Below are 14,722 nucleotides of genomic sequence, written 5' to 3' on the forward strand. Positions count from 1 at the left end.
TTATGGCAAGGGAATCAGAAGCAGTGATTTGGTTTTCCTGCAAATTAGTGACTAAGCAAAGGACTACTTATATTCTAACCTTTCTTTTATGCTCTTAAACCAGAACCACATTATTTACAAAGAAAAGAGTCACCCCATTATAAAATGGTCACATCTGATGACTGCATAAATTAGAGTAATTTCCTTTGAATAAATTTTCCAAAAACTTAAATCCTAAGGTGTATAGTTTTTATCAAAATAAAAACTTTACATCAAAATAGAAACTTCGGTAATGGAGTATCTTTTCATTTTCTATTAGTAAAATTGTTAACATGGTTTCATGACCAAAGGTAAAACAATAATGAAAATAACTAGGCACAATCATTTCATGATGTGACTTTCAGAAGATGATGAGTGTGAAAAATTAAGGCCAACAACATAAGCCACATTATGAGTAGGTAGAAGAATTCACAAAAAGAGGTAGAATTCTTACTTCTCTTTAATCACTGAATTTGTTTTTACAAATAATCTTAGAACAATTCAGGTAACTAAGGTTTTGGGGGAAACAGTTCTTACTTCTACATGAAGAACTATTACATGCTCCATTTTTCTGTAAATAACTCTATTGGCTGGATAAACAAACACTGTCACAGAAACAAACAAAAAAATTAAAGCCATAGATCGCTGCATTTATATTTACAAAAAGCCATAAACAAACATGCATTTCTCTTTTACTAAGAGGACTTAAATAGATGTTTGAACATTAAGGCAGTGACGATTCCAAAACATAATGAAATTCTAAGTTAAGGCTTTATGTTTGTTTTGAAACTCATATTCAGAGGCAACTGTGACCAAAGCAAAATTTATCTACCAGGTTGGGTTCGATTGCTCAAGATATGCTATTTGTCCATTACCAACAATTCTTCCATGGAACAGGAATTAGCAACACCATCAATTACATGAATTATTATTAGTCCCCTCTTCAGGTTTTGAGGATTTAGCCTTCAGCGGCACAAGCATGTGCCACTGAAGAGAGCATTTTTTTTTGGTAAACTTAGACAACCTACAGGCTACACTGATTTTAACTTGCCTTAAAGTTGGCCAATGATCAAGAATTCAGGATCTCCTAAATACAGAAAACCCCAAAAGCATCTTGAACCATGCTCCCATCTCAAAACACAGATGTTCTTAATTATCGAAGCAGTTGCCTTTCACTAGTTTTCTTTACAGACTGGTTGGTATTACCCTCTCTAAACAAATAAATAAAGCAACAAAATGCAGAAGATGGATCTATTCTATAACTGCTATCCTCAAGGCACAAATAATATTCTTTCTAGACCAATGTCTTTCCTTATTCAAGGAAATGATGAAAGGTGTATGAAAAGATTTGCTTTAAAATAATTGATTGCACTCTTCCCTTTCAAGCTTATGCACTGAAATTTAGGGTGAAGAATGTCCTTTTTTGTTTCCATTATTATTTTTATTAACATTTATAGTGACAAAACTCAGGTCTAGCTGTGGGTACACTTTGACGAACAGCTCCGGAGCACTACCCTGGCCTACTGTAGAGAGTGAGAGGGGATGTTTGTAGGGTATACTCCAGTATGAGCTAACAGGCATGATTCCACAACCCAGTGTGTCCACAGTGGGCATGACTGTTATTTAATCTAGAAGGACCAGTATTTACACTAAGTGCTTGCTGCTACCACTTTAAGCAGTAATTTTACAGTAACACACGCCTTGTGAGGAAAGTACTATATACTTATATTGGTGTCAATAATAGTTCATGTAGAGAAGGGATGAGAATAAGTACATGAAAACTATCTGAAAAGCTAAAGGCAGATGTAGTTTTCCTTTGTGTCTTCAAGTAAGAAAAGATGTTAAAGGAGATGAAGCTGCAGGCAGCATGAGTCTCAAACCATCTAAGCATTGGTGTTTAAATCTGACGGTACAGCATCAGATTTCTTTAGTTGTTACTATCAGGAAACAGGAATTTCTAACAAGTACTGTCAAAAATATTTTAGGTGCAATTTATGTAAGTCACACTTCGAATAAAATATTTTGAAGATTTCAAAAGTTTTTACCCTTGTACCTGTTAAGCTTGGCTTCAACTAAATGGCTAGATGGGTTTTAAAGGCGTGAAATTCCTTTTCTTTAAAGATGGAAAGACTAGCTGTAAAAGGGCAAATGTAGACAACACAATACAATCCTTTTATACCATCATCTTACACTTTATGATACACTCACATTTATACACAAATTTCATGTTTACAAGTACAAAAGGCAAAGAACCTCAAAGAATCGAAGCAACGGAATATCAACTACATTCAACAGAGTTAATACTGTTTGTTGTCTCCATTCTCCATTTTCTAGATCCAGGAGGAAATGGTAAACACCATCCCACATGTGGACTCCTCTTCTAGAAGTTGGAAACTGTGTGTAGTTCTGCACACGTCTGGGTTTCTACAGAGCTGAACTGAGATTCCATCGTGTTCCAGGCCAAATCGGCCAGAAGAAAGTCATCCATTGCTGTTTGCGTTTCATTGCTGGTGAAGAATAAGCTCCCCAGGGTTTCAAAGCCAGAATTCATGGTTTGTGTTTCTGTACTGTTCAACTGAACCTTGCTTTCTAGAACAGGCATGTTTTTAGCAGCGGAGATTCCTTCGGTTTGGGTCTCTGTGTCAGATGAATCAGTACTCATGGAAAAGCTGGAGTGTTTCAGAATACTTCCCAGAGGCAGATGAGGGCTACTGTCTAAAAAAAAGTTTAAGTCTGTCTGTGTCTGTGTGTCGAACATTTCAAGGCCTAAGAAATTAGAATTTCCCCTACAACTGTAGGACTGGACAGAGGTGTCTGCGAGTAAGAAGTCAGTTTGGGTCTCTATGTCTAGTGATTCTAAGACTGGCTCAGTAGTCATGGTGCTAAGCTCACTCTCTTCAGTTTGAGTCTGGATATTTGAGGCTGAAAAGAACTCTTCAATATCAAAATCAATTGCGGGATTCTGGGTTGGGCCAGATGCGAGCTGGGTGTCAGGTCCAGTACTCGTGTCAGACAGAAGACTACGATTGTCCAGTGTCTGACCAGGCATATTACTTGATAGGATGTTTTCTAAATCACTTAATAAATCTATAGTTTGGGTCTGGTTATCTGTCATGTTCTGTGAAGGAAGTATACTGTTCTGTGCACAAAAGTTTATAATTGGTGCAGATTTCTCAATATCTTGATTTAAAGTCTTGGGATGGTCCTGAGGTAACAAGCCATGAGTTACAGTCTCTGCTACTAAGCTGTTGCTTATAATATTGTCTGTAGAAACATCGTATGACGAATGGACACTCTCAAAAATGTCTCCACACATTACAGCTTGGTTCATCTGTACTCGGTCATCTGTCGGATTTTGCATTCCACTGGTTTGAGTTTCTCTGGAGATCCCACCTGACTGGAAACAGGCATCTAAAAACACATCAGTCTGAGCAGCTATAGATGAAGTTACCTTAGAACTGGGCAAAAACGTTTGAGTATGAACACTAATGGGAAGAGAAACTTGAGAACCAAACGTCAAATCAGTTTGAGAACAAGATGATACAGAGGAATCAGGGCTCACCCACTGTGCAGAAGGTATAAAGTGTTGCATGGCATAAGACAGATCTGTCTGAACATTGATTGAAGAAATGCTGTTCTTTTGACATGTGTTTCCTAGTTCTTGTAGAGGATTGGTCAGACTTTTACCCAAGTTCACTTGAACACCTGTACTAATTGGCTCAACAGCAACAGGATTTCCAATTTTTGAAAGAGGGAGGCTCTCCTTAAGAGAGCAGGCCTCTGAATCAAGGCCGAGGATCAGAGTTCCTATTGACAAGGGCAGTAAGTGCACAGCACCCGGGGCAGAGCCCTGATGATCGACACCTAACACCACAGGCTGGGCCGAGGAGTCAGCTGTAGGCACAAAGACAGGCATGGGGGAAAACTGCATGACAGGTAGTTTAACCAAAGCCACTTTAGGCTTTGGTAAAAGCAACTTCTGAGGATATTTTGGAGCTGATGATGTAAGAGTTTGCTTTCTGGCATTAGAGCCACAGGAATCTTCAAAGGAAGTGACTAGCTTTATTTCTGAAGTTTCTAATTCTTGAGCGTCTGGTCTTGGGGTTGGTTGGTTGCTCAATGAGTCAATGGTCTTACCGGATAACTTCTGGTTGTGCAGGCAGTTTTCCATTTTCCTTTTCTTACTAGGTGGATCCCTGAGAACAACAACAATGAATAGAGAAAGTAGTCAGATTCAACCCAGTGAAGAGAAACCCCTTCTTTTGCAACCATTTGAAGAACTGGGCCTACTATATAGTAGGTATAAGTTCAGGAACACAAACAAGGAAGGTGGAAGCATACCTATTTTTTGTGGGGGTAGGTTAAGCTCTAAGTATGAGAATTCAACTTAGATCTGCAAGCATAAGGAAGCTAACAGATTTGATCATTTCTAAAGTAGGAAACTATTACCCCAAATATAAATTTGACTTTTAAAATGAAGTACAGTTTCATGATAAGGGACCCTCAAAAGGAGCTGGCAGAAAGAATAAGGAAGAACTGGGTCAAGTAGACATGGATCCTTTACTAGTACTGCTGCCATTTCCGAAAGTTCTCTTCTTCTACGTCATATCTTCTCTCCATTATTCCTCCTTTATTCCTACACTAACAACTTTCCAGGAAGTTTCATTTGAAACTCTTCCCACTATTTCTTCCTCTTTACCTATGTTCTGCAGGGATCTCATGGCCAGTTCGGTAGATATGGGACTGTAATGCAGTTCTACTGGCATAGGGACAGCCACACGTGCACTGGAAGGTCTTGCCACAATCCTCTGCATGTCTTTTCAAGTCCCATTCAGTACCATACGAATTGCTGCACTTACTACATTTATGCTTCTTTTCAGCGTGCATTTTCATAAAGTGCTAGGAAGAAGACAAAGGGATCGGAATGAAAAACTGCAACTGCTCAAAACATTTCAAAGACCATCAATATACCCAGATTAACAATGATTTTACATGCTAAAACACAGCAGTCCAAATCAAAAGAATGTAAAAGCAGGCCAACAGTAGTCATATGCCTCTTCTATAACTTTGGCTTTGTGAAGTGAGGTGACTGTTTTGGAAACAATCCACGGTACCCAGGCTTTAGGTTCTGATCTACAAGTAAGTGCTGCAGGCACAAAAAAAGTCTTTGCAAAGCATTTCACAAGATCCCTTCCGGCAAACCCTCAGGGAAGTATTTCAGCTCCAAATCTCTTCCTGTCCTGGATATCCTCTTTTCCCTGTTGTTGGGCTCCTCCCTCCTCTTAAGGTAGCCCCTTCAGAAACTCTTTTCCCAAATTGTGTAGTTTCTTACTCCCTTGGGAGAACATTTCCTTTGTGCCTTTGCTTGTCTGACCTCGGAGGTATACAGATTCACACAGAAGATCTGGATGTATACATTTTCTCATTCTTTAAATTGGTCTTCTCTTTTTCTCCAAATCTACTGCTGGATATACATCTTCCCCTCCAGAACAAACCACATCTCCTTCACTTGCATTACACTGTACTCACTTTTTTCAATTGGGAGACTCCTGGGTGGCTGCCCTTACAAGCAACTTTCTGCTCAATTCTCTAGTTACGTTTGGCAAATAATTAGAATGCACGTTAAGTTTATATCATCTGCATTTCATCTGCATAGAATTATATTTAAGTAAAATACCTGTTTTACGAGAGAAAATTGAGAAAATGGTCTGTCAGGGCCTCTAGGGCATCCTTCAATTGGACAACAGTAGAATTTCGGTACGGTTTTCAAGTCTTTTCTTATTGTAGGATTTACTATGCCATCCTGCAAAAGAAAAATTACTTTAAATAGTTATTAAAAAAAAAAACTAATAGGATGGGCTGAGTGTGAAAATAAAGAATGACTAAAGATGGGAACAAAGGATCTTTTTAGGGAGATAAAAATGTTCTAAACTGGATTGTGATGACAGTTACACAACTATGTAAATCTACTAAAAATAACTGAATTATTCACTTAAAATGGGTAAATTTTATGGTGTATAAAGTATAGCTCAAACTATGTTGTTTAAAAATCTTCTATCCATTCCTTTAAAACTCTTCATTCTAAACTTAAAATCTCTGCCCTCTGTGGATGAAAAAGGGGTTCTGTAATAATCTAACTGAAAGTAACCTCACAGGGTGATAGGATCATAAATTCTTAACTGGGAAGATCATGGTAGTCCCACCTGAGGCCTCTAACTTCTCTAGTAAAAGGTGCTTTGCCTCGGACAATCTGTCTGTTTTTGTGCATCTAGGTTAACACACCTTTGAAATGCCTTTTTCAGATCCTTCAGAAGCATAATCACCCTCAAGAAAGTATATAATCTTATTAACTATCATGTAATCCAATCATAAAGATTTCCCAGCTTTGCTTTCTCTCACATTCATGTAATCTTCCTTATGTTCCCTCCTTAATGCCAAATGTATGAAAGAAACTGCAAACTCATTCTGGGAAGCATTTTTCTCAGTCTGTTGAGAGTTTGCTTCTAGGCGTGACTTCTGTTGGGCTCAAATAAACTCCAATAAGCTCATAAAATTTTTCTACAGGTTTGGATGTTCTTACATCAACACCTTAAAGCCAGCTTCTCTGTTTGTGATATATTTACGGTTTCTCAGGCTCAAGATTTATCATTCTTAAGTCTTCTCTTTTATCCTACCTGTGTCTTGGTGTAAGCTCCTGAAAAAAACCTCTTTTGACTATACTCTAGGCCTTTCTGATAAATAGCACTGTGATTTTCTCTGATCATCATACTGCCCCTTCGAGTAGCTAAAGCTAGTTGACACAACTTTTATATATCAGCTTGAATACAGGCACCATGCTGTTTGAAATCTAATAATTATAATAGCCAGTACTAACATAGCTTTTACTACTGTGCCAGGCCTTGTTCTAAGCACTTTATATATAATAATCCTTTGTTATTAAGAATGTGATTGACTTTTTTGGCTGCAAGTTTTAAAATAATTGGCGAGTTAATTTAGCTTGAAGTGCTCAATCTTGTTGCCCTTGATGACATACTTTGTTGACATACTCAGGTGTGAGACTCCTTCTCATCAGGACCCTTCCAGCTGGCCCTAAAGAAAGGTGTGGGCGATGGACCTCTCTATAGATCACTAGAAACAACAGGACATGCACTCAACCCTCAGCTGCTGCTGCGGCACCTAGATGTTCTGGTCCTTTAGTGTTCTGATGAGAAAGAATTCATTGCTTTTGGAACATGCCCACCTATCTTCTTTCCCACCGGTGTGCATCTAAAGAAGTTAGAACTTAATAACTATGTGGTTAAGACTCCTTCCTTGTTTTCCCACTAAATCTCAAGAGGAACATGTTGATCTTGTTGAATCTGTGTCCACTCAGAGGGGAAAAGAAGCCATTCTTGTTTTAAACAACATAATTTATCTTTCAATGATATCAAATTCAGTCAGTTATTGCTCCATGCCTTCCACACTGGTCTATTCATTTATAATCCTCCCATACTACACTCTCTAGATATTCATATTCATTTGTTTTATTTAAGTGGTCTCATAAATAATTTTCCTTCCTCTTCTAATGTTATAACAAATTTGACATGCCCCAAGTTATTTGTATATGTCATCTATTACTTAAAAAAAAAGTATGTAAAATAAAATCCCAATCATTATGCCTCCAATCTACCATTATATATTTTTCTGTTCCCTTTTCATATACTACCCTACTCAGCCTAACATTCTTCCTACTTCCAATTTCACCTTCTATAGCCATTCTTGAATGATTGCCCTTCTTTGAGGGCCCAGTCTGTCCCACATCCTCCTGTTTCCCATCAGGCAAAATGCAATGGTGGAAAGAACAATGTGGCTGTAAGCCATTTCTACCACTGATTAGATATGTAGCCTTGGATAGGGACTTTAAACTCTCTGAGCCAGTTTACTCATTTCCAAAACAGAAGTTAATCCTCAGGGTTATCTTGTATTAGATTAGCATAGGGCCTAGCCCAGATCACATTAATAAAAAGCATTCCCTTGTGCACAGTTCATCACTCAGATCTAAAGATTTAATCCTTGTCTGAATTCTAGGATAGTACCTAATTTAAGCTATCTTATCTACTATCACTTTCTTCTAGAGTTCCAGTCTCAACTAAATTCTTTAGGAGCAGAAATTATTTTATGTATCTTTTGGTATTCATGCTTAAAGAAGGAAGCAATCACACACTAAATACAGAGCATTTTTAGAAAGGCATCTAGTTTAGGGCAGAGGTTCTCAACCCTGGTGGCCTGTGAAAAGCCAATCACTTGAGGCACTTAAAGAAAAACATCTATGCCTGGCCCCAACCTCAAGTATTCTAATTAGTTTTAGATGGGGATAAGGAATCTATATTTGGTCTTAGAATCTCCCCAGATGATCCCAATATGCAGCCTTAGCTTAAAAACCACTGGGGTAGTGGTTAAATCCATGGATTCTAGAATATGGACTGCCATAGTGAATTCTCTACTTTGCCCCTTTTCCATGACCTTGAAAAAATGAACTGTCTTGGTGTCTTTACCTGTAAGGTAGGCATAATAGCAGGACCTACTTCAGGGTTGTTTAATTAATAACGTATAGGGCTTTGAATAGTGCTAATCACATAATCAGTTATTTGCTGTGGAGATTTTTGTTTCTTTTGCTTTTTGCCAACCAACTTAATGCCAATAAGCTAATCTAAGCTAGTGTTTTACATTAAATACTGTCCTTGTACAAGCCTATTGAAATGTCTTTTGTTAAAACACTGGCATCTGCTAGCTTTAATGACCACTGACACTGTCTCTCATCACCAAACTCATCCCATTCATCAGTTCACCTAGCATTTTTTTAATGAACTAATTTTAATTAATTTATATAGTTTTCCATCTAGTGTTATCAGTGAGAGAAAATGAAATGTGAGAATATTAAAGAGACTCTAAAATCCTTCATTCACTTGACCATTATTAAATTCTTCTTAGTTATATGTCAGGGAGATGGCCCTCTTCTATGTTCCAGGCTGTCAGCTGTTCCATGAACTCTTCCTACAGGGGCACTACAAAATTCATCCTCACTTCTAATACAGCTTCAATTCTGCTTAGCAATTCTTTTATTATCCTTTTTCAAACTCCCTATCAAGTTCTTGTATACCTATTCACTTCGCTTTTTAAAATATTAATAAACTTTATTTTTTAGAGAAGTTTTAGGTTCACAATAAAATTAAGTGGAAAGTAGAGTTCCCATATACCCCCTGTACTCAAACATGTATAGTGTGTTCCATACTAACATCCCCCATCAGAGTGGTACCTCTGTTATAACTGATGAACCTTCACTGACATCACTATCACATAAAGACCATAGTTTATATTAAGAGTTCACTCTCAGTGTTGTACATTTCATGGGTTTTGACAAATGAATAATTACAGGTATCCATCATTATAGTGTCATACAGAGTATTTTCACTGCCCTAAAAATCCTGTGTTTTGCTGATTCATAACATTTTTTTCCTTAAATCCTGGTAATCACTAATCTTTATACTGTATTCCCAAAATGTCATACAGTTGGAATCATGCAGTATGCAGCCTTTACAGATTGTCTTCTTTCACTTTGCAATAAGCATCTAACCTTCCTCCACCTCTTCTCATGGCTTGATAGCTCATTTTTTTCCAGCATTGAATAACATTCAATTGTCAGGAGGTACTACAGTTTATCCACTAACCTCCTGAAAGACATCTTGGTTGCTTCCAAGTTTGGACAGTTATTCACTCTCTTTTTAAATGTCTTCTATCACCTCCTTGCCTTTCTTTTCTCACTGCTAACATATTATTCAAGTTCTCCTGACTCTCTGTTTGAACTTTGTCATACACCTCTTAATTTCTAGACCTTCAATCTCTTTTATTTACACTTTGCCAGACTTGTCTTTCTAACATATAGCTCTGATTATGTCATTACCTCACTCAAACATTTTCAACAGCACCCCAATCTACTCAAGTCCAAATATCTTTAGCTTGGGACATTCAAAGTCCCTTACTATGTAACTTCAAACTACCTTGGATCTTTTCTGTTATTCATTTCTCTGTTGGAGCTAATGGAACTACTTAAAATTTCTCAAACCTTTTTAAGGAAAGGAATATATTTGTATTTAATGTTACATTTGGGAATGTTTCGAACAAGGAAATGTTCAGTAAAAACTCGTGGCATTATATTAAATATGTTCAAGTGGTCAAGTAAGCCAAAACTGTATCACATACCAGGATGGGAAACTGAAGATAGTCACATTGGACATCAACAATCTCCTTGCTGCCGTTGTTATAGGCATGTGGCCAATAAACTGACACTGTTCCCTCTCTGGCTTTCTGAGGGTCGGCTCCTCAGCATTCACCATCACCACCTCTCTACCAAGTTTCTGGGCCTTCTTCTCATTCTCGTTCTGAGACACTAAGCTCAAAGGGTAGGTTGGCTGAGATGAGAATAGGGGAGATAAGAAATGACGATGGCACAATAAAACATAAATTGCAGTGAGAAAGTGATGTTTTTATTTTGAAGTTCTACATACAGTTAAGAACAAAATTTATCAGACTTTTTGTACTCTATCTTTTGTATGTATAACTGAAAAAAAAAGAACACAAAAAATGCTTCATGTTTTGTGTACTTTTTTGGGGTACCTGTGTATGATACATTTTAAGTAAAAGGATTTGAAAAAGAACCCAGGAGAGGAAACAATAAAAAAAAAACAAGATGGAAAAAAGTAAACATACTGAAGAGAAAAGCAAGAGGAAGGACACAAATGAAGATGATAGGGTAAAGGATTCTAAGAATCCCTGCAAAAATTGGAAAAAAAGGCAGTATAGCTACTCTAGCACCTGACGGCCTTCACAGAAAGCAATCAAGAAAACTAGTTTGCTTTGTTGTCTTATTGTAAATTTAAAATGATAAGTCTTTGTACAATATGGTCTATAGAGCAACTTGAAACTGTTTCCTTTGCTTTTAAAAAACCTTCCTGGCAAATCATTAAAAGCAAACTCTTGGACTGAACACAATACAATCCTCTAAGCCATGTTTTAAAATGTAAACGTTGCTGAGTAAGAAGTTCGTTAAGGGCTCTGCCATTCCTTTCACTGTTTTCAAACACAAGGAATATAACAATTTCTAACAATCAAGAAATACCTGTTTATTCCTACTCTTCCTTTCCCTGAATCACTAGCTTTCATTTCTCTGTAGATCTCCCCTATAGGCAAGGCTGAACTAGGTAGGATATTTCCAGATTTCCTTACAGGATACGGAATATAGACAAATATCTTAACAACTCACATAAAACCAAGAGGCAGCATGTACCCTATACCTTACAATTCCACTCTTATCCATTATCCTTCAGAAGGGTGTTATTCATTTACATTTAAAAGGAAATAATTGGTTGGGGACAGGGTATCCTGTGAAGAAAAATTAGAATACAATAGAAGCATACAGCAACTAATGGGGAAGGAAATAAAAGATTATCATAATCTAGAAAAAATAACTAGAAAAGGAACTAGAATTATGCAAGTAGCTGTAACCAAGAAAAGGAAAAATGTCCACTGACTATTACACAAATGTGTTAAGCAGATATATTCAGACTAGCTTCAGAGCAGAAAGTAGGTGCACAGTTGACAGGTAGTAGAGTTTTTGGCCCAGACTGCTTTCAAAACTATAGGTAGTTCCCGGTCAGCCCTTGTCTCCAGACCTCCTCCTTCCAATACTTTGAGAACATCAAGTGTCAAGAGCAATGTTTGAATTCAAAAGCCTTCTATCTGGGATCCAGACTAAGGGTACAGATTCGCCACACTGGGCCACCACTACTTAGGTATGGCGATTCTGTCACATACGCTGCCTTTGTTCAAGAAAATGAATGCCCTTTCCACCAAGGCAGCAGATGCCCAGGGGCTGCTGGGCACTATGGTTAGAAAGGCAGAATAAAGTAAGAAAGTGAGCCTATTGGATAAGAAAAAAATAACGATGGATCTGGGTGAGGTTAATACCTGCTAAAATAGGTCTTCTAGTGACCCAGGAAGAAAACTTGGAAGAGTCCATTTTTTCATTGTTCAATATTTTCAGTTCAGAAAGGAATCTTATGTACACTGTACTGTCTTCAGACAAATCTAAAAAATGAATCTGACTAGAACTGGAAGAATGATTTCACACAGGTTTTAAGCAAGGGAGGATTACTGATACTCTGAAATGCTATGAAGTCCAAGTCAAAATTTGACTGTCATAGTTTGTATTTGCCTCAAATATATTCCTCCTTCTAAGGCCTATTAATTTTATGTATTGGTATCTTCAGAATTCCTGACTTTTACATATCTTAAAAGCATAATTAGAGATAAACCTATTGTATACATATATCAAACTAATCTTTAAGAATAAGTGCTATCTTTATGCTTAACAGTCTTGAGATACAAAGCTCCAGACAGCAATGCCAGAGAAAAGAACAATATATAAACTGTTAAGTGCTTGACAGAGTGATGCTTAGGCCAACACAAGGAGGGTCCTGGTAGGATTGGCAGCTTCATTTGTGCTCAGAGATATAATGCTGCCTCAGCTGTCTACCAGTGAGGGGATGATACTAAAGGTGGGTGATGGCTATTGTGTATGAGCTGAGAACCAAGGGATTAGGCTGTAGGATTTCTACAAATATATACTCATCCACTCAAGTTAAAATATGGTTACAAAAGGAAGAATTTAGTTCAAATTTAGTATGAAAGTGAAGACAGGAGACTGTAGACGATTCTGAGTCCTGGAAGAAACCCTAAGCTATTCTAAGAAAAACTGCAGCCCCACATGCAGGGTCTTCGTCAGCATACCATACCTCTACGTTCATTTCCTGTTTGGGGTCCCTAATCTTCATGAGAATGTTGTTGCTTCTCTGTTATTTGGTGCTAAAAACAGATTACTCTTCATGGGCAACCTACTAGAGACTATAACCTCAAACTTTCTGCTGTTAAATTCTTATCAGAAGCCTGATTCTAAGGAAGTTTCCAAGGAGGATTTACCTGATAGACAGAACATGCAATATGCTAGGTAATTTAAACTTTCTCCTGAATCACTTCGGACCATCAAAAGCTACATATTCACAAAACTGCTTTCAGTGATTTAGGGTTTCAAATTATGTCACTGTCGGCAAAGAAAGACTCTTAAGTGGTGGAAGGAAACGTTGTACTGTAATGATTGAGAAATTATCATTTGATAGGTCTGGGCGGGGCCGAACATCTGAATTTTTAATAAACTTTCCACAGATGTGGACTAAAGTCTGAAAATCACCGTCCTATTTTACATGAGGTGGAAGGGATGTTCAGACAACTGTCGTGTTATTATACTTGCTCCCTCTTAAAGTTTTCCATTAAGTCTCATTTCTGAGCAAAATGATTTTATCGACACTGTAAAACTTGGAACTGAGGGTGCTTAGCAAGATCTGCATCTCTTTTAACAACGCGACAGGACCTAAACGCCGGAAGGAGGTACTGTGGACGTGACAGAAAAAAACACCTGCTTTAGAAGCAGAGACCGGGTTTAAATCCCAGTACTACCCAGCCACGTTGCGTAATCTGTTTCTCAGCAACAGAATGAGCACGATATCTGCACCTCACGAAGTTGCTGTGAGAACTAATGAGATGAATGTGTAAAATGCCCGCGCCGCGAAGTAAGGGGCTGACGGCCCCTGCTTGCCCCGGCTTGACAGCCGAGTGGCATGACACAGTGTTTTCCTATTATTAAGCGTTCCCGTTTCCTAGCTCCCACCTTCCCCGGCTGGGACTCCCTCATCGGTTTGGCCCATTTTATGTATTTCTAAGCCCCTTTCGATGCTGGCTAGCGGAAGCTGGATCCACACAGCGCATTCCCGATCCCGGAGCGCGCCGCCCTGGGAGCCGCCCTCGCCCGGAGCAAGGCGCTTTGTCGGCGCCAGGCCTGGGCAGGCGCGGTCTGGTGGCGGGCTCACCTGGAGGCGGTGGCTCTTGACCAGGTGCATGTTGAGCGCGGGGCTGTTGGGCAGGATCTTGCCGCAGCCCCGCACAGTGCACAGGATGTTGGTCCGCACGGCCCGGGACAATTCGCTCACCGACGGCTGGATCAGCTCCCGGGCCGGTGGCGCGGGCGGCGCGGGACCCGCGGGCTGCTGCTTTGCCGCCGCGTGCCGCGGCCGGCTGCCTCTTAGCCGTCCGGGGGGCCCCCACAAGCCTGAGGCGGCGGCGGCTCCCCTCGCGGCCGCCGGGACAGCTAAGGCGCCCGAGGCCAGAGCCGTGGGCCCCGCCGCCGCCGCCTCAGAAGCCGCCATGGCTCCCGCACAGCAGCTGGGCCGAGCTCCCAGGCCCCGCCTCTCGTCGCTGCCACTTCCGGCAGTGGGCGGGGCCGCCAGGTCATTAGCATCCGGCAGAGCCGCGACTCCCCCTGCCGGCGGTGAAGGACGTGTCTGCAGGAAGCCCTCGCTAGGTGAGGCAGGTAGATCGCAAAACTTTCAGGGATTCCTATGAACAGGTAGAAGGTATTGGTTCCGCTGGTACATTCTTTGCCTTCTAGAAACTTGACCTCGGGCAGTAATTGGATAGAAGAAAAAGTAATGCGTTAGGAACTTAAAGATCCTAAAGACAGGCAGCGTATGTTAATTACATGTGCCAGACACTGGAGAATGCACTTTTCATTTAGTATCTCATTTTGTCCTCAAAAAAACAGCCATAGCGGGTAGGT

The 14,722-nt window shown here is 39.5% G+C and overlaps 1 protein-coding gene across 2 annotated transcripts; it reads right to left on the bottom strand.

The window, feature by feature from the left end:
* Positions 1-460: 460 nt before the first annotated feature.
* ATMIN (ATM interactor) lies at positions 461-14,345 on the bottom strand. Of its 2 annotated transcripts, none has more exons than XM_011356645.2 (4): positions 13,977-14,345; positions 5,696-5,821; positions 4,718-4,917; positions 461-4,214 (listed from the first exon to the last, which is right to left on the bottom strand). In XM_011356645.2, the coding sequence occupies exons 1-4, from the start codon at positions 14,310-14,312 to the stop codon at positions 2,399-2,401; spliced, it is 2,478 nt and encodes an 825-aa protein (XP_011354947.1). In that variant the 5' UTR covers positions 14,313-14,345; the 3' UTR covers positions 461-2,398. The 2 variants fall into 2 exon arrangements, with proteins under 2 accessions (XP_011354947.1, XP_023384331.1); XM_023528563.1 differs by lacking the exon at positions 13,977-14,345 and adding an exon at positions 10,258-10,608.
* Positions 14,346-14,722: the final 377 nt, after the last annotated feature.

The sequence above is a fragment of the Pteropus vampyrus genome, unplaced genomic scaffold (assembly GCF_000151845.1).
Source record: "Pteropus vampyrus isolate Shadow unplaced genomic scaffold, Pvam_2.0 Scaffold29, whole genome shotgun sequence".
Classification (NCBI taxonomy): Eukaryota; Metazoa; Chordata; class Mammalia; order Chiroptera; family Pteropodidae; genus Pteropus; species Pteropus vampyrus.

Excerpts from the sequence above, each read along its gene's own strand:
- ATMIN (XM_011356645.2), bottom strand. The coding sequence starts at position 14,312 with ATGGCGGCTTCTGAGGCGGCGGCGGCGGGGCCCACGGCTCTGGCCTCG. Across the intron at positions 5,822-13,976 it reads TCAAGAGCCACCGCCTCCAG|GATGGCATAGTAAATCCTAC; the intron begins GTGAGCCCGCCA and ends TTTCTTTTGCAG. Across the intron at positions 4,215-4,717 it reads GAGATCCCTGCAGAACATAG|GGATCCACCTAGTAAGAAAA; the intron begins GTAAAGAGGAAG and ends TGTTGTTCTCAG.